This window comes from Mercenaria mercenaria, chromosome 17 (genome assembly GCF_021730395.1).
Source record: "Mercenaria mercenaria strain notata chromosome 17, MADL_Memer_1, whole genome shotgun sequence".
Lineage (NCBI taxonomy): Eukaryota > Metazoa > Mollusca > Bivalvia > Venerida > Veneridae > Mercenaria > Mercenaria mercenaria.
Window position 1 is genome coordinate 48,309,167 of NC_069377.1, and position 23,006 is coordinate 48,332,172.

Here is a 23,006-nt window from a genome sequence, read left to right on the forward strand (position 1 = left end):
GCTGATGTTTTAAGGTCATTAATGTTGTATTGCTGATGGTTTTGAATTTGTTGTTGCTGTCACAGGTGATGATGAAGTTGGTGTCTTTAAATTCTTTAGATAGTGCAATGGATTTTGAAATTTTCAGGTTTAATCATTTACACTTAGGTTCATGGAGCCCATGATAGTTAATACTAAGAGTACATATCCAAGTTAGAGAACTCTTTGTTAAGATCAGTTCAAATTGTGGCCTTTCCTTAACTATACTGGAAGTTATGGCCCTTGTTTGACAAGGACTTGGTCAAAAAGAGAAGCACACTATGGACGGTTTGTCTATACAAGAGATAAAATCTGGTGTTAAAAAACTATGACAGTTCACTTTCAACAGTAAATAAAAAAAAAAGAACTGCCTTCATGTGGGAACATGGGCAAGCCTCATATTCAGGGAGATTGTCAGGCCATAGTCTACCTGTAAACCTAGTGAAAAAAAGACAGATAAATATTTCATTTTCAATTCATTTTATCTATATAAGCATCCAGGTCTGCACATGTTGACCCTGTAAGTAGGTCGGGTATATTTACATGCAAGAGATAACAGAATTGTGTATTAATAAAACTGTGACGGTTCACTATATGGAACAAGACTAAACTAAAAATCTACATCTAGTGTCATAGCTAGTACTCCCTAAAAAAAAGTTATTTAATAAAAAACTGTGACGGTTCACTTTATGGAACAAGACTAGTATAAAAATCTACATCTAGTGTCATAGTACTCCCTAAATAAAGTTGTTAAAATACGGAATGTCTGGAAAGGAACTGCCTAAAACCATCCGGAAGCTTGTGGCAACACGCGCAAGCCCCAAATTTCGGGAGGTAGTATCTATTGTGACAGAGCCTACCCCAAAACCCGGTGATGGAGAAGTGCTGGTCAAAAACAGGTAAATAATTATGCTTACTGTTTATACTTTATACATGCAGTGATGAGATTATCAATAGAAGAAAAGCTTACAACTGTATAATCATTTTTTATGGACTAATTTTCATGATTAGTAAATTGCTGAAGCAAAATCTTAATACACAAGTAAAATTTCTATTTTAAATACTTCTATCCATGAATTCATATGTCACAAGAAACAGCTGTTTTAGCCTAAAGCTGCAAAATTATGTACCCGTGGAATTAAATGATTTTATGGTATTTCAGCTGCAAATGTTGGACTGTCAAAACTTTAATACTAGCACATCTGTGTCAGATCATATCTTGGTCGACTTGAATTAATTAGTATGGTAAATTTGGTCAACTCCCAACCCCTGCAAGGCATTCTACTGATTCCTTTTCTAATACAACTTGTGATGATTTTTGGTTGCGGGTTTATCCCGCTACCGAAGTTAAGTGTATTTCTGACAATCATGTAGCATCTTTATTTGATTCCAAATCACATCCAAAGGAATTTGTTCATGTGCTACACAAAGTAGTCCCATTCATGAACAATGCGGATGAATTATCAATGATCAAGCAGTTCTTATTCATCCTCTAACCATTCACACTGGCCATTTAGATTATATAAGATCTGTCAATGATTAGGTATTCCAGCCCATGGTTACATCACTGCTTTCCAGCTGTTTATGTAAGTTCAAGCAGAGTTAATCTTAGATATGAGGCACATTAGTATTTGTTTCTTATAAATGTATATTTATAGATTGGCATTTAAAATGAAAATAACTCTAGCAAAACCTGCAACCACCAGACATCTCAAGGCTTTGATTTATTTATGCATTAAAAATCATTCTTTTAACAGGATTTATCTACAAAAATGTATATCTATATATTGTTTGCAACAATTTTTGGTTGCGGGTTTATCCCGCTACCAAAGTTAAGTGTATTTCTGACAATCATGTAGCATCTTTATTTGATTCCAAATCACACACAAAGGATGTTCATGTGATAAACAAAATAGTCCCATTCATGAAAAATGCGGATGAATTATCAATGAACAAGCAGTTCTTATTCAACCTGTATCCACTGCACTGACCATTTAGATTATATAAGAAGTATTCCAGCCCATGGTTACATCACAAGCTGGGTCAGGCAGAGTTCATCTTAGACATGAGGCACATTAAATTTGTATTTATTTCTCATTCATGTTTATTCATATACTGGCATTTAAACAGAAAATAAATCTACCAAAAACCCGCAACCATCAGACATTTCAAGGCTTTGATTATTTGTTCATAGGCGTAGGAGCAGGGGGGGCCAGCGGGGGCCAGGCCCCCCCAAAGCTAGGAGAGGGGGGGCCAAAGTATAGTTTGGCCCCCCAAATATTTTGGAAAAGAGATATAAATTGCAGTCTAATATAACATTTACTTAGCATCATATAATTCTTTTCAACCCGATTTCTGATTTGCATTTGGCCTTCCCTTGTATTCTGACTAAAAATGTCTCTTTCCGTAGTGTGAGTACTGAAATCTGTACGCGCCACGCCAAGAATTTTTTACATTTTATAAAAATAATATATCATCGAGCGCAATCACTACAGTTCCGGTTTGAGCGTCTGCAAAATCAATGTAGGCCTAACTATTAAGCCTGTTTACGCATGTAAACGTTATGTATTTTTTTTTGTTTTTCATTGTCCATTCAAGGGAAATGATATTTCCACAACTTTATACCACAATTAGACAAATGCAGTGCTAATTAATTGTATGTCCAGGGCTTCAACAGAAGAATGTAAAAAAATGGCACACTTAAATAGAACAATACATAATATGACTGATTAAGACAGTTCAGTGCCTAGTCGTATGTGTATCATCAGAATAACTCAATGATTGCTAAAACATAAAGGTTTGCGGGGCCTATGGCCCAATTAATCCCTGTACAAGGCTTTGAGTCTTTGTCACGAATAATGCACCGAGGATACCTTGCTGCTAACACCCCCCCCACAAACCGCCGGTTGAAAAGGTTTGGCCCCCCAAAGTTAAACTGGCTCCTACGCCCATGTTGTTGAGCACAACTATTCATGGTCAAGTATATGACGTTTTATCATAATTATAACTGTGTTTATGATTTATTTTTGAAATGTTGATTTACTGCAGTTTGGCAATGAATTAAAATTTTAGGGGGTAAAATATAACACCCAAACAGATGTTATTGTAGATTCTAACAGGACCTGATTTGTTTTCCTATTAAAAAAAGAAGACTAAAAATTATTACGTCATAGCATCAAATGTCATAGCAGCTCGCTGGAAAAGAAACCCACACAAAATAGGCAAATATTTGGTGGATTTCATCAAGGATGTACATAATTATCATTGATAAAGTGTTTGAATCAACATACTGGTAATATATCTCAAATAGTGATTTGCTCTTGAATGAAATTGTTATTCATTTAGATGCATATTCTATATATGATATAATTTCCTTCTCATCTTAAATCCAAAGAATAATTTTATTAAAGGACAAATTGCGGTATATTATTAGAAGCTGTATCTCAGTATGTGTTGTACATTTAAATTCAATGATTACAATGAAGTACTTTTTTGACAGAATCTTGTAAAAACAAGAGCTTAACTTAAGGAAACATTTTGTGTGTGTGTGGAAAATAATGATCTCATTTCTATATTCAGATTTGTTGGCATAAATGCATCAGATATCAATTTCACTGCTGCCAGGTATAACCCAGATGCCAAGTTTCCAATGGAAATAGGTTTTGAGGTCAGTATATTAAGTCAAGTTCCTATTTTGGGGTTAGTATATTTGATCCAGTTTTCTGTGGAAATAAGTTTTAATCTCAGAACTCAGTCTTGTATATTGCATCAAATTTGCTATGGAAATATTATGTGGGGTTTCAGATCAATGTAATCAGTTTCTATACCATGTCCTATTATATTGTATGTAAATGTATATGTCTAGGAAATGTTTGCATATATAGTAAGTTTACACCCGGTGTTTACTTAATGTGATAATTTTATTTACAAATTGTGCTTATGATCTTATACCAGAAAAATCTGTCATTATATCAGTTTGTAGAAATAGGTTTTAAAGTAAGTTTATAAATCAAGTTTCCTCTGGAAATAGGTTTGTGTCAGTATATCAATCTAGTATCATAATTATCTGAATAGGGTTTTTGATTAATATATTGATTCAATTTATGATAAAATATTGCTATTCAGATATTTTGAGAAATAAAATGTTTCTTGAAAGTATACCCAACTAATATTGCATATAGTGTCACATCTAGTCTAACTCAAGGGTCAAGGGGTGCCCTTTATCAGGTATGTTTCTTGGTTAACTTGGGACGAAGTGTCTGTAGAAGCTCCTCAAACATCGTAGGTCCAGCACTAGTCTGATGAAGTTCTTGACGGCTTCTGGATTTTCCAAGTTGAGTTCAGCAATTAGTGCCTAATACTGCCCGTGGATTTATTATCTTCTCTCCCTGTTTGTGTTCTTGAACCACCTCTGGCATATGGGCCATGAGTGGCACATGGTGATAGTCTGTCCATCACAAGCCATCACAAGCCAATGTAACATCAGTTCTTTGTCAGTCATTTAAGTTGTGGGATGTACTAGATGTACTAGATTGTAATATAATCTGACATTATACAAGGTGGATGTCATGGGAACCTAACAAATGAAACCTTAAAGTTAAATTCAGGTGATATTCTGATACAAAATCTTATCATACTGTAAAATAATGTCATTATTTGGCTATATTCCTATAGAAGCCTTAACACTTTTTAGGTAATCTTAATTAATCGTTCCAAAACAGTACGAATTAAGTCCGTACCTAATCCTGATTATACCTGTAGTTAAACCGTAAATGTCTGCATCTATTTGTGCCATGAAAACCACACAGATACAAAACAAACTTAATATGGTCTGATATGAATCAGTTAGGATAATTACGGACCAATACGGTTATTTTACGGAATTTTTACCTGTGGACTTATTTTGAGCATGCACAGAACAGGTCTACGTATAAAAGTCCATACACAGATGTTCCCTATTCCAAGATGGACTTTTATTGACTGATATGGATTCTCTCAGATACCAATGTATTGCATCCGCATGTAATTCGGGAGACTAATCCTTGGAAGTGTGACAGGTGCTTTAGCATTCACCATAAAAATGTAATGCCAGAACCATAGCGGAAAGGTCAAGGTCACACTTAGAGGTCAAATATTGAATCTCAATTTTCTTGTCCAGTATATAACTTCTTTATGTTTGGTGGATATTCAATTAAAATGGCAAAACATTTGCCACAATGAACAAGCTATCACACAAATTACTAAAATCACTTAGCTGAATGGACATGGTCACACTTAATGGTTAGATATTTTTTATCTATTTTTCTTGTCGTGTCTGTGATGAATTTATACCTGGACGAATATAAAATTGGCATAAACATTCACTACAACAAGGCACATATCCCTGTACCTCTAGATCAAATGTCACGGTCATACTTAGGGTTCAATCTAAATGTTCTCTTGTCAAAATGCCATACATTTTTTACAGGATACACATGTCTCTTTCCAAAGTTAAGTGAGTTTTAAGCAGTTAATTTACATACAAGTAAAAGCATAGCAAAAGTTCCTTCTAGGGCATATCTATATAAATATAAAATGATCATCTTGTAAAATTTTTGTTGCAATGTCTGTTTTATACTGCCAAAAAATTTCAAGTAAGTATTTACGCTAGTTATTTAACATAAATTGTTAAATCCAACAACAAATTAAATCTGTTACCACTTTCAGTAGAGTAAATACGGCAATAAGACATTGACCCGGTTAATCAATTACGATTTGATGCGTGAATTTGTTGCGCATAATTAGAGGGTTGCAATGGGGTTTGTTTTCATATATTAACTATGCATTTCAAGGTAACGATAATATTTAGTTGTTTACATTTAAATTTGCTGATATATGTCTATCTGGTCGACTGAATGTATGTTATTTCCTCAAGAATGGAGGAAATAACATCCTCGGGTTTAGTAATATGTAATCCACGGAACGCGTTCAGGCAGAGAGTCGCCTCAATTAGGAAAGAATTGTCTAACGTCAGAGGTTATTTCTAAGCTCACAGAGTTTTATTGGCCAGCTTGTAATGACAACAGCTTTCTGTATCAGTAGCTCAGTCAAGTGTGACTTATTGAACTATAATATTCCTTCTCAAGAGAAGGAATAATAAACAAATATGACTTACAAGTTCTCATACTGATGCTGTTTGTAATTATATGATGAAGATGGGTAAAAAGTAGATTTTATGTTTTGCAATGATAACTACTTTACACAGGCTGTGGCAGAAGTAGTGGCCGCTGGACCAAATGCACTTTACAAACCTGGCCAAGCTGTAATGTATATGCAGTATGGGGCTTTCAGTGAGTATAAGGTGAGTTTTAAAGTACTTCTGCATGTTCCGATATACTTACTGGTTAAATCATAACATCCAAAACTTCAGGATATACAAAGAATATTCAATTCTACAAATGAAAATGCACAGTTCATGTGCTTGCTTTTTTAGCTCACCTGTCACATAGTGACAAGGTGAGCTTTTGTGATCACCATTTGTCCGTCGTCCGTCGTGCGTCTGTGCGTCAACAATTTCTTGTCTGCACGATAGTGGTTTCATTTATGATATTATTTTAACCAAACTTGCACACAACTTGTATCACCATAAGATCTCGGTTCCTTTCTTGAACTGGCCAGATCCCATTATGGGTTCCAGATTGATTGCCCCTGAAAGGGCCAAAATTAGCTATTTTGACCTTGTCTGCACAATAGCAGCTTTATTTATGATTTGATTTTTACCAAACTGGCACACAACTTGTATCACCATAAGATCTTGGTTCTTTTCTTGAACTGGCCAGATCCCATTATTAGTTCCAGAATTATGGCCCCTGAAAGGGCCAAAATTAGCTATTTTGACCTTGTCTGCACAATAGCAGCTTTATTTATGATTTGATTTTTACCAAACTGGCACACAACTTGTATCACCATAAGATCTTGGTTCCTTTCTTGAACTAGCCAGATTCCATTATGGGTTATAGAGTTATGGCCCCTGAAAGGGCCAAAATGAGCTATTTTGACCTTGTCTGCACAATAGCAGCTTTATTTATGACTTGATTTTTACAAAACTGGCACACAACTTGTATCACCATAAGATCTTGGTTCCTTTCTTGAACTGGCCAGATCCCATTATGAGTTCCAGAGTGATGGCCCCTGAAAGGGCCAAAATTAGCTATTTTGACCTTGTCTGCACAATAGCAGCTTTATTTATGATTTGATTTTTACCAAACTGGCACACAACTTGTATCACGATAAGATCTTGGTTCCTTTCTTGAACTGGCCGGATTCCATTATGGGTTCCAGAGTTATTGTCCCTGAAAGGGCAAAATTAGCTATTTTGACCTTGTCTGCACAATAGCAGCTTCATTTATGATTTTATTTTAACCAAACTTGCACACAACTTGTATCACCATAAGATCTTGGTTCCTTTCTTGAACTGGCAAGATTCCTCTATGGGTTCCAGAGTGATGGCCCCTGAAAGGGCCAGAATTAGCTATTTTGACTTTGTCTGCACAATAGCAGCTTCATTTTTTATTTGAATTTAATCAAACTTGCACAATACTTGTGTTACCATAAGATCTTGCTTCTTTTTTCGAATCGGCCAGATCCCATAATGGGTTCCAGAGTTATGGCCCCTGAAAGGGCCGGAATTAGCTATTTTGACCTTGTCTGCACAATAGCAGCTTCATTTATGATTTGATTTTAACCAAACTTGCACACAACTTGTATCACTACAAGATCTTGGTTCCTTTCTTGAACTGGCCAGATTCCATCATGGGTTCCAGAGTTATGGCCCCTTAAAGGTCCAAAATTGGCTATTTTGGCTTTTGCAGCCATATAGAGACTTCATTTATGGTTTTATTTGATACAAACTTCCAAAATATCTTCAACAACAATAAATCTTGGATTCCATGACAAATCAGATCCAATCGTAGGTTCCAGAGTTATTTTATATCTGATTACCTCCCCTGATTGTAATCAAAATGGATTTATATCAGTAAGTACTTATAGGACTTATTTGAAATTTCATTATTGTCATTAATTGGACTGAGCCAATCAGGGTATATAACTATGGACTGATTTTATGTCAAATTACCTCCCTTTATTTCAAATTAAAATGGGTATATCTCCATAACTAATGAAGATACTGATCTGAAATTTCATTTATGTCAACAGATTTATTTAGCAGATCCTTCTTTTGTTCACTTACAATAAAATTTTTTTTTTAATTACTTCCCTTTTACGTTACTATAAATAGCTTATTTTTAGTAACTTTTTTATTATTGGCCGTAGGGAAAATACGAGACCACTTTTCTGTGGTACAATATGGATGGTACCTCCAATTTTTAGGTGTATTTTGACATATCTATACCTTGTAAGAATTTTTTTTTCTTTTTGGTTAAATTTCTTCCCTTTGTTGTTACTGTCCATTGGACTTAGATATTTTTTCTGAGGACCTTCTTGTCCTCAAGTGCAATGATAACAGGTGAGTGATATAGGGCCATCATGGCCCTCTTGTTTTTGCTGTACTGATTTTAAATTTGGACCTTATGCAAATTTTCCTATTGACCTATTAAAACTACAACGTAGATTTTAATGAAACCTGTTAAAGCTTTAAATTACATGCTTTTTTGTTATTTCTATGGTAAGGTCAAACAGTATATAGGTATGTGTTACAATTTTTTCTTTCTGTAGGTATTTGCACCTGATGAAAAAGAAACCCTAAATTTCTAGCTAATGTTTTGACATTGTATCTGGAATAATTCCATGTGTACCATTATCTGTTATGATGCCAATGTTGAAGACTCAGGAGGCATATGTTTGAATTGTCAGTCTGTCTATTAGTTTTTTGTCATATTTTCTTGTTTATTTAACTCTTCCATAGTTTTCATGCAATTCAAATGAAACTTGGTATACATATTCAATATGAATGCTCATTTACATTTATCTGGACTTTCACTTTTTGATTTTAAAACATGGCAATTACGTTGTGTATTCACTTTCCTTTTCAGTTTCAATTAATTCAAATAAAAATGATTTATTATTGGTAAACGTCAGAAATATGAATTGGATATATGCATATTGAGAGAACTTCAAAGTCAGATTTTCTTCTTGAGTTATGTCCCTTTTTTGAACTTCAGTATTACATTTGTACTTTGCAATTTCAACACCTGTTACAGTTTTGACCAAAGTCACCACCTTAACAAGAAGTGGACATGCACATATTTTCTGGAGTTATTTATTCTTTCTTGAGTTAAGTCACTCTTTAACTTTACAATATTACAATTACCTTCCTTCAGTTTAAGTGGAACTGAGTATACATCACCAGAATGAAGTGAATGTGTGAATTTTCTGGACTTTTATGCCTGATTATTTGTTGTTTCAGTTTTTCCCCATTTTGGCCTTAATAATGTTACAACTACATTAAAATGTATGTTATATACTTGACTCCTTAATTTTCTGTCAGTTCAAGTGAAACTGTCTCTAATTTTTATGGAGTTATGCCCCTTTTTAACTTTACAAAATTGTGTACCTTGTGTACTTACCCCTACTTACTTCCTGTGGTTTGCGTCCTTCAAATGAAACTTGGTACACATCATCATAATGAAGTGGACATCAGCTTTTTTTTTTCACTTTTATGTCTGATTACTTTTAAGCTCACCTGAACTCCATAATCCTGCAATAACTTTTTCACTTAAACAACTTCTTCTCTGAAACTTCTGGTCAGAATTACACCAAACTTGGTATTGAGCATCCTTGTAATGGCCTCTTTAAGTTTTCTTGAAATGGTTTTGCTTGGCCTTTTTTTAGGGGCCACCAGAGCTCAAAATAGAAAAAAAGCTTTAAATATCTTCTCATGGATCATCACTAAACTTAGTTTGAAGCTACTAGATCTTCATAATCTCTGTTAGAATGTTTGTGTCTCTGAAAACTGAGTCAGATATAAAACTGGGTTACCTGATGTCTTATTAAATATCTTAGAAAGACATTGTTAACACTCAGAAGGCCACATTTTCTACAGACACTTGGAGTTCAGACCAGCTTATATTAGAACTGGTCAGAAAATTTTCTGCATGTTATCATAGCACAGACATATTTGACCAGCATGAACAGGTTTCATAAGTATCTGGTGACATCTGAAAAATGCCTGCTTATACTATCAAACTATTTAGCAGGGGAGCATTCGTGGTTGACATCTTTCTTGTTTATTTTAACAGCTGATGAAGGACAAGCTCTTGGTTCCGCTACCCAAGTTAAAGGCAGAATATCTTCCTTTCATACTTAGTGGAAACACAGCAGCAATATCTCTGGATAAGGTATTTATATATACAGTTGACTTTGTGCTTTTGTTTACATGTAACTACATCAAGTATAACACTTACTGTAGATTGTGTTCTTTTCAGTTCACTCCTTAAAGTTAGTGATAACAAAACAAGACTAGTGCAAAAAAATCCAATGTGCAGTAGTAAAAAGTTTCTTGTATACCAGACAGGGATTTCCGGTATTTTTACCAGTGCTGGAAAAATCCATCTTACACCCCGGGGTGTAAGATGACTCTCGTGCTGTATTAACGACGTATTACAAACTACATATTTGTAGAAGATTTATGTAGTAATTTATATTTTATTTCATAAAATGGAATAAAAATCCAATACCTTGACACTTCCTCTTTGTTCCTGATAGTATATTTCTTGATTCAAAAAACGTTATTTTATCAAAAAATCATAACTTTACTCTGCAAATGATAAAACAAAACCGAAGCTAAGCTTTGCCAGTTGTCTTTGAAATGTTATGACGTCTTTCCTGTTTACGGAAGTTGGTTTCCTGCGCTTTGTTTAAATGCACTACTATAATAAGAAATAGTTCTAAAAAGAAAGACGTTCGATTGATTTTATTTTTACAAGAATTTCTTGAATATGGTATGCAAGAAAAAGATTTGATCACTGGCTGTAGGTGCATATGGGAATGTCTGGCTCTCGAGAAACTGTTTACGCGGTAACTCGGCAGGAGCCTCGTTACCACCTAACAGTAACCCTCGAGCCAGATATTCCCATCTGCACCTACAACTAGTGAAAGAATCTTATAGTTCTAAGTTCTTTTATCTCATTTCCCCAGGATATCTTTTATGCATATGTTTTAGCTCATCTGAGTTATAAAAAGTCAGTGAAGAACTGAAACTTTGTACACTTGTTGTTCATCATTTGCCAAGAACTATAATTCTCCCACTTGTCAGAAATATGGCCCTTTATGTATTTAGAAAATTGATAATTCTTGGTTAAAATTTTTGTTCTGATTATTTTAAGCTTACTTGAGCACTTGTTGTCCATTATGTGTTGTCATCAATTTGACTGTTAACACTCTAGAGGTCACAATTTTAGTCCATTCTTAATGAAACTTGGTCAGAATATCATTCTCAATACAATTTCTGATAAATTTGTTACTGTATGAAAGCTAGGTCAAGTTCATTGGGGCATCTGTGGTTAAAAACTATGTTATTAGGTCAAATTATTGAAAATTTTCACTGTTCTACCTGATTTATAGAAAACATAGTCAACATGTTTGTCTCTATGAAATCTATGCCATATAAGACACTAAGTTATCTAGAACTAGGTAGGGGGAATGATACAGGGCCTCAGGGCCCTCTTGTTTTAAAACAAATTCTGTAAGTGCTCTCACCTTGTAACTATATATACACTTGTTACCGGTACATATGTAAGTCAAGAACAATAACTCTCTCTTGAATATTGCCTAATGAATAGTGTTGTTGTCAACAGTAGCTAAGTTCATTTGAGTTAAGTTCCTTCAAGTGAGAGATAGATTCTACATGCATGAATTTTGGGCAGCAGCTTTTTGTTAAATGTGTTCTGTCCGTTACAAACATTAAAGATGAAATAATTAGAAATTTTATTTCTTCATTGCAATTTCATTTTACCGGTAAGCAGCCTTGACATTGGTGAAAGTTAGTCCCCCCACCCTCCAGCCACTGTTAGTATGCAGCAAGTAAACATTTCTACAGAATATTAAAAGTACATTTATGATATTTTTTTTTCAAAATTTGTAAAATAATTTCATTAGCTAAATTTTATTTTAAATTACAAGATCAAAGATTTGTCAGTTTTTACATAGAACTGCATGTAGTCCGAGTGTGAAGAACATAGAAAACATTTTAAGTATGTTTGTCATGCAGTAAATGGAAGAAATTCAGCTTTACTCTTCTTCATATCTATAAACTACTGACTAAAACAATGTTTGCTGTTTTGAAGATGGTTGCTTTTTGTTCTTACAAGCTGATATTGATGTCACCTTTAAAATATAGGTTGATCTGTATAATACTTTATGGAGTTTAGATGCAAAGGCATCAGTGATATAATAATACGCACCTAAACGACAATGATTTTATTCATAAGCAAATCACTGTTTGAGATATATTATTTCAATTCTAACAAGTCATGTTATCAAGGATTATTATCTGTGTCCTTGACGATAATTATCAAATATTTGCCTGATTTCTGTTGATTTCTTTTCCAGCACGCCGCTATGCCATCTAACGCTATGATGTAATAATTGTGACATCAGAAAAATTAATTGTTGAATAATAACACACAGTTTTCAGCCTTCTTTATTTAATAGGAAAACAAATCGGCTCTTGTTAGAATGCTGTGTGATCAGTAACTGAAAAAGCTTCGACTACAGAAGTCAGACCTCATAGGGTGATTGCCTGTGGTTAGACTATGTCCCCTATTGTTTTTAGGATTCAGAGGTCTCCCTGTCTTAAAGCTGAAACATATTTCTGATTAAAAGTTGAATAATGCTTAGGCTTACAGACATTAAACTTCATAGCATTATTATCTATGCTCAAGGGATGATCCCTTAAGGGGTGAGGACAAGGCCCGGCCATGAGACTGAAAATGTTTTTTTATCAATAGCTTTAGACGGCTTATGTCTATAGAAGTCAAATTAAATATACCCAATGTCTATGGTCAGCAGGATAACCCTAAGTAGTTTTAAGGGTTTATCTTGTCAAATGTAAAGCTCACAGCAAAATTACCTTGGACAGGTCATCTTGAAGGGCATGTGTGTCTTATACCCGGTAAACATCACTTGCTGTTCTGTACATCTGGGGTCTGACTCTATAGTTTCAGAAACCTTTTCTTTTGTCAGGTTGGTCACATTAAGTCTGGTGAAACAGTGCTGATTACTGCTGCAGCTGGAGGTACTGGACAAATTGCTGTAAGTGTAATTTATACTTTACATAGACTCAGAGAAACCTTGTTTATGTTTCATAAAGAGATGTTTATAGTCGGTTCAAAAGCTCACATGAGCTTATGTTTGTACTTGTTTGCTATCTTGCCCACTTGAAATAAACCTTATCTTATATTGTCTTATGTACCTAAGGACAGCTATTACTGAACAAGTGTAATGTCTTGTATTTTCTAATCACATCATTTAAGTTTTGATTTAATGTATTTCTTTTTGTTCTTTGTGTAGGTTCAGTGGGCCAAACTGAAAGGATGTCATGTGATTGGGACATGCTCTTCTGAAGATAAGATGAAATTTCTGAAGGTAAATTAAGTGTATTTAAACCTTTTATTTTTAGCTTATTCCTCATACCCTATGTAAATTGTTTGTTAAAAAATTCATTTTACTGTAATAACCTTCATGCATTTTAGTGGTATAATTCTGCTGATTAAAAACCAGTTTCACAGACCATGACTTTGTCCGTCTGTCTGTTAGTTCAGCATTCCTTCAGTCTGTCATTCTGTCAGACCATCCCATTCTTGACCACTCCATAACTGCCATCCAGCAAGGGAATTCATATGATATGGCATAAACACCAAAACATTATCCCTTCAGCGAGGGAATATATAACAAAGCAAAATAACACATTTCAGTATCCCCCCCAAAAATGAGAGAAAATTAAACAAAGGCTGTGCTCCAGCTAGGATTAAAAAAGGGCAGGGTGCTGGCACTGAAAAGGGCACTTCTGGGGTGGTGGTCGGTCCGGGACCGTGCTCCCCCGGGAAAAAAATATAACTGGTCCATGCATACAGTGCATTTTAACGTACTTTAGGCATGGAATTTGGCATAATTTAGGCATGTTTTTTGGCACACTTTAGGTATGGTCTTTTAATAGGCTATGTCTGTCATCTCTAATGCACCTATTTATTAACTAAAAATTCTGCTGTTTGTATTTTACTTGGCATTGATTTTCAACTTGTAACATTTCTTTGTAATTGCATACTGGCCTATTTTGTTACAATTTCAGTATACATCTTCTCCATGTAGGCTACTTGATATTTATAAATTTATACCTGCAACATATTATATACAGAAAATAAAGTTTAAACTTCCACTTAAATAAATGAAATCAGGCAAAGTTTTTAACTTACAACAGTCTAAAAGCAAGTTTAGCACTTGTAATAGACATATTCCGGGTATCCAAAATTTTATATCCGGATATGGTTACACTTTTTTCTAAAAGTCGTCGAATGTCCAGTTTAAACAATATTTTTGAAAAAATATTATGATGCAAAGACAGTTTAACAGCATTTCACAGTATCTGACATTAAAGTGTACCCTGTCATTACATCTAAGTAAACTAATTTCAAAGAAATCTTCATGAAAAAACGGCAATTTCCCAAAGCAGACGACAACTTACTTTCGATTTCAAAAACTTGTAAAACGATAAAATCAAAATATTTTCCTATTTAAATTTGATTGTGATCGATTTTTATTAATTACATATAAATGTCTGGTGTCTGGACTTAAGTTTCAGTTGTGTATAAAGGGGTATTTACGACTATATTACCGAAAACGAAAGTACACTTTGACAGGTGGCGCGAAATGATAATGATTTCAGACTGGTTTGCAAACTGTTTTAACACTAAGGTTCAATGATTTTAATGCTAGTGGAGCAGTCTAAAATATCATGGTCTGCCTAGGGCACGATTACAGCAGGTAATATTGTTTAACTGTTTGCTAATTATGTCAATGCCCCCCGGCGTGTATCACTCGATAAAAAGGGGGCAATAAAGCAGTGTATTATAATCACAGAGGCAAAAAAGGGAAGTTTGGCTAAAAAAAAGAAATGAATGGTTGTAAAACGGGCAGGGTGCCTGGCGGGGCAACAGGGCGGAACGAATTTCAGAACGGGCGATGCGCCCTGCTGTAAATAGCTAGCTGGAGCACTGCAAAGCTAGCAAATTACCGGTACACCATAAAATGTACGGTTGTCTGTCACACCACTATAGTTTCTTTTCATATGTTGTTGAAATTGAAACATAGCAGTACTGTTGTTAGACAAAGATGGTTTAGAGTACTTCCCTGATGTATTCTAATATTATTCTTAGTTTTTATGCCCCCAGCATCTACTGATGCGGGAGGCATATAGTGATTGTCCTGTCCGTCGATTCGTTCATTCGTCCGTCCGTATGAGGTTAACCAAATGGGACCATTTCGTCTAACATCAATACCCCTTACTAGAATGACTTGATACTAATGCAGATGTAACCTGTGACCATTCCTCATCCTAAGATATCACCTGACCTCAGTTTGACCATGACCTTGACCTCATTTTGGACTTAGGTTGCTTAATATGGGCCATCTCTTGGATGTAACCTGTCACCATTCCTCATCTTCAGACATCACCTGACCTCAGTTTGACCTTGACCTTGACCTCGTTTTGGACTTAGGTGCAAAATCTATCGACAAGGATGCCACTGGGGGCATCAAGCATTTATTGAACGAAGCTACTTGTTGATGCTACATTTTGACTTAATTCTTGTTTGTATTGATTCTAGACAATAAATTATTGTATATGTTGTTTTTATGAACTGTTTTTGTCAGTAATATCATTCTCATTGTAATGTACATGTATCATGTTTGCTAGTAACTGTGTACATGTACATGATAAATATAAACAGTGCTGTTTTTCAGGAAATTGGTTGTGATAGACCCGTCAATTATAAAACAGAAAATCTGAGAGAGGTTTTGAAAAAAGAATATCCAGTAAGTTCAAAAGGATATTTTAACTAATTGGAATTTGTAATTATTTCATTAATTAAGAAGCACTGACCATTAACATAAAGCTGTTTAATGAATGTTATTTACTGTACATTGGGTAATACTCATGATGGCTTTAGTTTGCTAATAAACAATTTCCTTTTTGAATTATCTTTAAAACAATGCAACACAACTTACTCGAGTATCAGTAACTCAAGCATTAGGGCCTATTCAAGCAATTCACATTGTCCTCATTTGTTTTCCTTACATTTTCTTATGTATCGATCGCTCAAAACCCTGGATTGAGCATATGATGAATATGGACTTTTTTTTTTAGTCAAAATAACCTTATTTTACATTTTGAACAAAATCTTCATGAAATTTACACAGAAGTTTTATAGCTGTAACATCTTAGAAAATTTCGGTAATTAGCAAGATAACTGTAATGATACAGGAGTTATGGCTGTTGATTTTGTTGAAATTTCACATTTTAAGTCCTCAAAGGCCATATTTCTTCAGCAATCCTCATGAAACTTACATACAATATAAATGTCCACAAGATCTAGCGCAACAATGATATTGGTCATAATTGCTTTAATCCCCTTGATTTAGACAAAATATCCTTAATTTACAATGTTATTTTATTAGAGGCCATAAATTACATAATGTGCATTGCTGTAAGATCATAAACAGGGTAGGTTAAAGGAAAGGTTGCTCATATATCACCAGAGAAATGCAGTTGACTTAATTAAAATCATTATAGTTTCATTTCTTATAGAGTACATATTTTAAAGCTTTAGTAACTTACATGTACAAGTATAAAAGTGAGTGATACAGGGTCATGATGACCCTCTGGTATAAAGAAAAACTTGCTATTTTGTTTCAAATTTGTTAATGCTACCAGTACAAAAATATATATGTAATATAAGTTATAATTTACTGTTTCCAGAAAGGGGTAGATGTTGTGTACGAGACGATTGGAGGGGATATGTTTGATACATGTGTTGAAAAGTAAATGATTATATTTCAAACTAATATTAAATTTTCACTTCATTTTGCATATATTTTTCCAGATTATAATAAGCTTTTTTGGGTGTCTAGTAAAGAAAAAAGCATACCCAGTACAAATAAGTGTAAATCAGTACTTATGAAAAAGTAAATATTTTTTATGCTCCCCGAAAGGTGAGCATATAGTTGCCACATTGTCCGTCCTTCCGTCACACTTTTGTCCGGAGTATAACTTGAAAAGTATTAATGGCATTTCATTGAAACTTGACCTAATTGTAGAGGCCATTGAGACAAAGTGCAATGTCAAAGAATCATAAATCTACCTTACCTAGTTTTTGAATTATCTCCCTTTATTGTACAAAATAAGGCTTGTCTGGAGCATTAATTGAAAAGTATTAATGGCATTTCATTGAAACTTCATAAAATGATAGAGGCCATTGAGGGGAAGTGCAGTGTCAAAGAACCATAACTCTACTTTACCAAGTTTTTGAATTATCTCCCTTATTATACAAAATAAGGCTTGTCTGGAGCATTACTTGAAAAGTATTAATGGCATTTCATTGAAACTTCACAAAATGATAGAGGTCATTGACGGGTAGTGCAGTGTCAAAGAACCATAACTCTACTTTACCTAGTTTTTGAATCATCTCCCTTTATTATACAAAATAAGGCTTGTCTGGAGAATTACTTGAAAAGTATTAATGGCATTTCATTGAAACTTCATAAAATGATAGAGGTCATTGACGGGAAGTGCAGTGTCAAAGAACCATAACTCTGCTTTACCTAGTTTTTGAATTATCTCCCTTTATTATACAAAATAAGGCTTGTCCCCCCCAAGTATAATTTGTAAAATATTACAGCATTTGATTGAAACTTCATATAATAACAGAGGCCATTGAGACAAAGTGCATTGTCAAAGTACCTAAACTCTACCTTACCTAGTTTTTGAATTATCTCCCTTAATTATACAAAAAAAAGGCTTGTTCGGAGCATTACTTGAAAAGTATTAATGGCATTTCATTGGAACTTCACAAAATGATAGATGCCATTGACGGAGAGTGCAGTGTCAAAGAATCATAACTCTGCTTCACCTAGTTTTTGAATTATCTCCCTTTATTTTACAAAATAAGGCTTGTCCGGAGCATTACTTGAAAAGTATTAATGGCATTTCATTGAAACTTCACAAAATGATAGGGGCAAAAATTACACTTAATGATATGTCCCTTGCTTTAATTATCTCCCATTATTCAATTTTCTTCTTTTTATTATTTCAACTTTTTGGGTGTTTCTAATACATTATTCCCCATATGTGGACAAGCACATGCATCGGGGAGCATCATTCGGTTTTACCAATTCCTTGTTTACCACAATTTTCTTATCGAAGCCATAATCTCAGCCATATTGAAACTTCATTGCTGATGCTTTTAAATGCTTACAGTACAACTCAAGCTCAAGGCACTTTTTGACAATGCAATCTATGAGTTTTTTTTACAACTGTTTCAAATGAAAGAGAAATCTGCTTGTTTTGTTTAGCCAGGATCAAATTTTATTTGTTTTGATCTAAGTCTTTGTGTTTGGACATGAATTTATTGATTTCAGATATGAAAGAAAACACAAATTAAGATTTCTTTGTATGTAAAGGTTGAGGAAGCCTCTTAATTTTTAAGAAATTAGACACTACGAAGAGAAAGGACTTTACAGTAATGTTGCCAGGTCATGCAAAAGTATCTGGCATGCTTCAAATCAAAAGTACAGTCATAATGAAACATTTTTAGCTTGACCTTTCAAAGTATATGAACAGGACTGGTGTCCTACTCTTTCTGGCATCAGCATCTGCATCTTGGCTAAAGTTTTGATGCACTTTCATTTTATCACTTTTCTTACTTGATGGGCTTGTTTCATATCATCACCCGCATCATACAACATCAGGTGCATAACTTTAGCATAAATTTTCCCAGAATTATGTCCTTTTTAGCTCATCTGATTTTTTGAAAGAAAAAAGAGTTATTGTCATCAGTGTTGCCTGGTTAAGTTTTATGTTTAGGTCACCTTTTCTCCTAAACTACTAAAGCTATTGATTTAAAACTTGCAACACTTGTTCACCATCCATAGCTTACTCTGTACAGCAGGAAACATTACTCCATCCTGCATTTTGCAAGAATTATGGTCCAGGTTCTTGGACTTAGAAAATATTAGATTTCTTGGTTAAGTTTTATGTTTAGGTCAACTTTACTCCTAAACTATCAAAGCTATTGCTTTAAAACTTGCAAGACTTATGTTAATGTTCACAATCAAAAGATGACTCTGTACAGCAAGAAACATAACTCCATCCTGCTTTTTGTAAGAATTATGGCCCCTTTTGGACTAAGAAAATATCAGATTTCTTGGTTAAGTTTTGCGTTTAGGTCAACTTTTCTCCTAACGGTCAAAGCTATTGCTTTAAAACTTGGAGCAGTTATTCGCTATTAATAGCTGACTCTGCACAGCAAGTACCATAACTCTACATTGCTTTTTTGCAAGAATTATGGCCCCTTTTGGACTTAGAAAATCATGGGTACGACAACATTTCTGTTATACAGAGACAAAAAAATCAGATGAGCGTCTGCACCCGCAAGGCGGTGCTCTTGTTTACTACGAAATACTGCTTAATATTTGATATACTTTCACTCTGTTTCTGTTAATACCAAATGAATTTGACTCAAACTTATGTCCAACATCATCATCCAGTGATAAGTCTGTTTCCTCAGATATGCCCTGTTTCACTATCAAGTCCACCACACCCTCTCCTCTGATATCTCTTGTTTTCCTTCTCTTTCAGTTTGGCATTACATGGACGCCTGATCATAATAGGTTATATTGAAGGGTATGAGTCAGACAAGGGATATAAACCAGCTAGCACACTGACAACATTGCCTTCCATGGTATTCATTTTGTTTACTTCATTCAAATCAGCGATTTTTATCATCTGACAATCCAATATATTTCCATACTTAACTAAGATGTAATATTGGATGCCTTTTTAACTCACCTGTCAGGTAGTAACAGGGTGAGCTTTTGTGATCATCCTTCATCCGTCGTCCAGCCACAGTTTCTTGTGAACAAGTTAGAGACCACATTTTGCAATCAATTTTAATCAAACTTGCATACAATTTGTATTGGCATATCTCTCGGTTCCTTTTGAAAACTGGCAAGATCCCATCATGGGTTCCAGAGTTATGGCCCCTTAAAGAGCCAAAATTTGAATTTTTGGCTTGTTAACACGATAGAGACCACATTTTGCTATCAACTTTAATAGAACTTGCACACAACTTGTATTGGCATAATATCTAAGTTCCTTTCGAAAATTGACTTGATCCCATTATGGCCCTTTAAAGGGCCAAAATTTGCTATTTTGACTTTTGCAGCCATATAGAGACTTCATTTATGGTTTGATTTGATACAAACTTGCAAATATCTTCAATAACAATAAATCTTGGATTCTGTGATGAATCTGTCAGATCCAATCATAGGTTCTGGAGTTATGGCCCCTGATTGACCCCTGAAAGAGCCAAAGTTTGTCATTTCATCAAAATCATTTGATTTGACCAGGTGACCTAGTTTTTGACCCCATATGACCCAGATTCAAACTTGACCTAGAAATCATCAAGACAAACATGCCTCTAGAGTGTTCACAAGGCAAATGTTGGCGGACGACGCACGCTGCATGCTGGACAATGACCAGTCACAATACCTCACCTTGAGCACATTGTGCTCAGGTGAGCTAAAAACCCGTCATCTACTGTATGACTTTAATATGTACATCTTTATATTTTGAATATTTCAGCTCTTGCGAAAGTCAGCTAGTGTTGGAGGATTCTTCCTGCCACAATTTGCTGAAGATTCTGCACCATATGTTATGAAGCAGATACAGTATTACAATGAGGGAAAACTGAAAAGTTTCGTTGATCTTGGACAGAAAGCATCAGCAGGGCCGTTCAATGGACTGGAGAAAATTGTTGATGCTGTTGAGGTAGGGTAAAGTTTTCTATTGAGGTATAAAAATTTAGTTTGTTGATTTCATTTTCAATTCTAATACGACCCGATTCATTTCCTATTAAACAAAGAAGGCTCAAAGTTGTGTTTTATTATACAACAATACATTTTTCTGACGTCACAACTATTATGTCATAACCTTAAACCGCATAGCGGCATGCTGGAAAAGACACCAATGGAAAGACAATTATTTGATGGATGTCATAAAGGATGTACTTAATAATCCTTGGCAACATTTTAAAATCAAATTAATATATCTCATTTAGTGATTAGCTTTTGAATAAAGTCATTGTCGTTCAGATGCATATTATTATATCACGGGGCGCAGCTCTGAACTCCAAACAATGGTTTTATTTGACGACAAATCACAAAATGAGATATATTATTTCTTACATAGCTCTTTGAACATAGCCAGTATCATAAGTTAATACTGTAGATAGAGTGCATCAACTTAAACTAGATCTATGCCTTTTTTTCAACAAAGAAATTTTGTATAAAGCTTTTTTATATATGTATTTAAACAGGTGAGCAAACTGTAATTGCTCTTGTTTTGTGTACAATGAACAGTAATATGTTTTAGTTTAAAAATTCAAAGTTCTGGTTATGATTGTTAAGAAATAAACACATATGTATATGCACAATTTGAATCTGTATACAAGTGAAATTTTCCATTCTGTTTTTCCTTTTTGCAGCACTTGTATTCCAAGAAGAGTATAGGAAAAATTATAGTAGATCTCAACCCTAAAAAGTGAAGCTGGATTCCACTGGACCAAAGAATTTATCAGCACTGTGATAACATTTATTAGAGTTATTGAAACAGGGTATTACAGTTAATAACTATGGTGTTATTACAATGCCATTTAAATATACATGTAGTTTCATTCTCCAAAATGTTGCTCTGGCAGACCAAGTACATTGTGTCAAATTAAATATGCCATTATATATAAGCTTGAACACATACTGTATACTCGAACTTGTAAATGAAAGAATGTTTAAAATTAAATTATAATGCACTGTGAAATCATTATTGATGGGGGTGGGGGAGGGTATTGTGAAATTTAAATTCATGGGTATAAACTTTTGTGGCAAAAATTACCATTTCTTGCAGACATGAATTCATGGGTTTCAAATTTTGCAGATTGGTAGGTTTGTTTGTTCACTGGGATTAAATTTTGCAGGTTGATGCAGCCATGAAATCCACAAAAATAAGTCACTCATATATATTAGGATTTTGTAGTACATTTCAAGCAGATAATTACAATTAAATCTGAACAAAAAGTATTATTTCTGCTAATTTACCATGAAATCTTTTGAGTTTGTGTGTTTAACCCTTAGCCCACTGGTGGCAAGTGTTTTTGCCTTTGCAAACCAGTGCAGACCAAGATCAGCCTGCACATCTGTGCCGTCTGATCATGGTCTGCACTGTTTGCCATTCAGTCAGTATCTTTTTGGTAAGCACCCCTTTTAAACAGTTAATGGTACTGTCCAAATTGAAAAATTGACAAGTTCGTTATAGAAATTTAGCAGGGTAAGGGTTAAAATGTTGTGGTTTTGTCCATAAAGGCTATTTCATTAGGATAGGAATTTATGGATTTCGACTTACCAAGATAAAAGAATGTGAACTTTGCTTGTTGACTGAGATTCAATTTCGTGGATCGAGGCAGCTACAAAATCTATTGAAATTAGTCCCCAACAAATATGCATGTTTCACAGTACATCATCATAAAATTATAGGCTGCACCAATCACTAAATTTTGTGCAAAGTAAATAAAATGATTTCACAGTATACTTGCCATCATTGAAAACTTGCCAGAATTTTTGGTTTAAAAATATACATTAATTTCATATTTTTAAAACTCAAATATTAGATATATAACATATGTTTAGTTGTATATTGCAGTATTTTTTGAAGAATAAAAATAACTGTA

The 23,006-nt window shown here is 34.3% G+C and overlaps 1 protein-coding gene across 1 annotated transcript; it reads left to right on the plus strand.

The window, feature by feature from the left end:
• The first annotated feature begins 593 nt into the window (after positions 1-593).
• On the plus strand, positions 594-22,994 carry LOC123536036 (prostaglandin reductase-3-like). The gene is made up of 11 exons (XM_053528097.1): positions 594-917; positions 3,598-3,685; positions 6,263-6,358; positions 10,254-10,352; positions 13,198-13,266; positions 13,525-13,599; positions 15,973-16,044; positions 16,988-17,049; positions 19,865-19,967; positions 20,870-21,055; positions 21,771-22,994. The coding sequence occupies exons 1-11, from the start codon at positions 781-783 to the stop codon at positions 21,828-21,830; spliced, it is 1,047 nt and encodes a 348-aa protein (XP_053384072.1). The 5' UTR covers positions 594-780; the 3' UTR covers positions 21,831-22,994.
• The last annotated feature ends 12 nt before the right edge of the window (positions 22,995-23,006 follow it).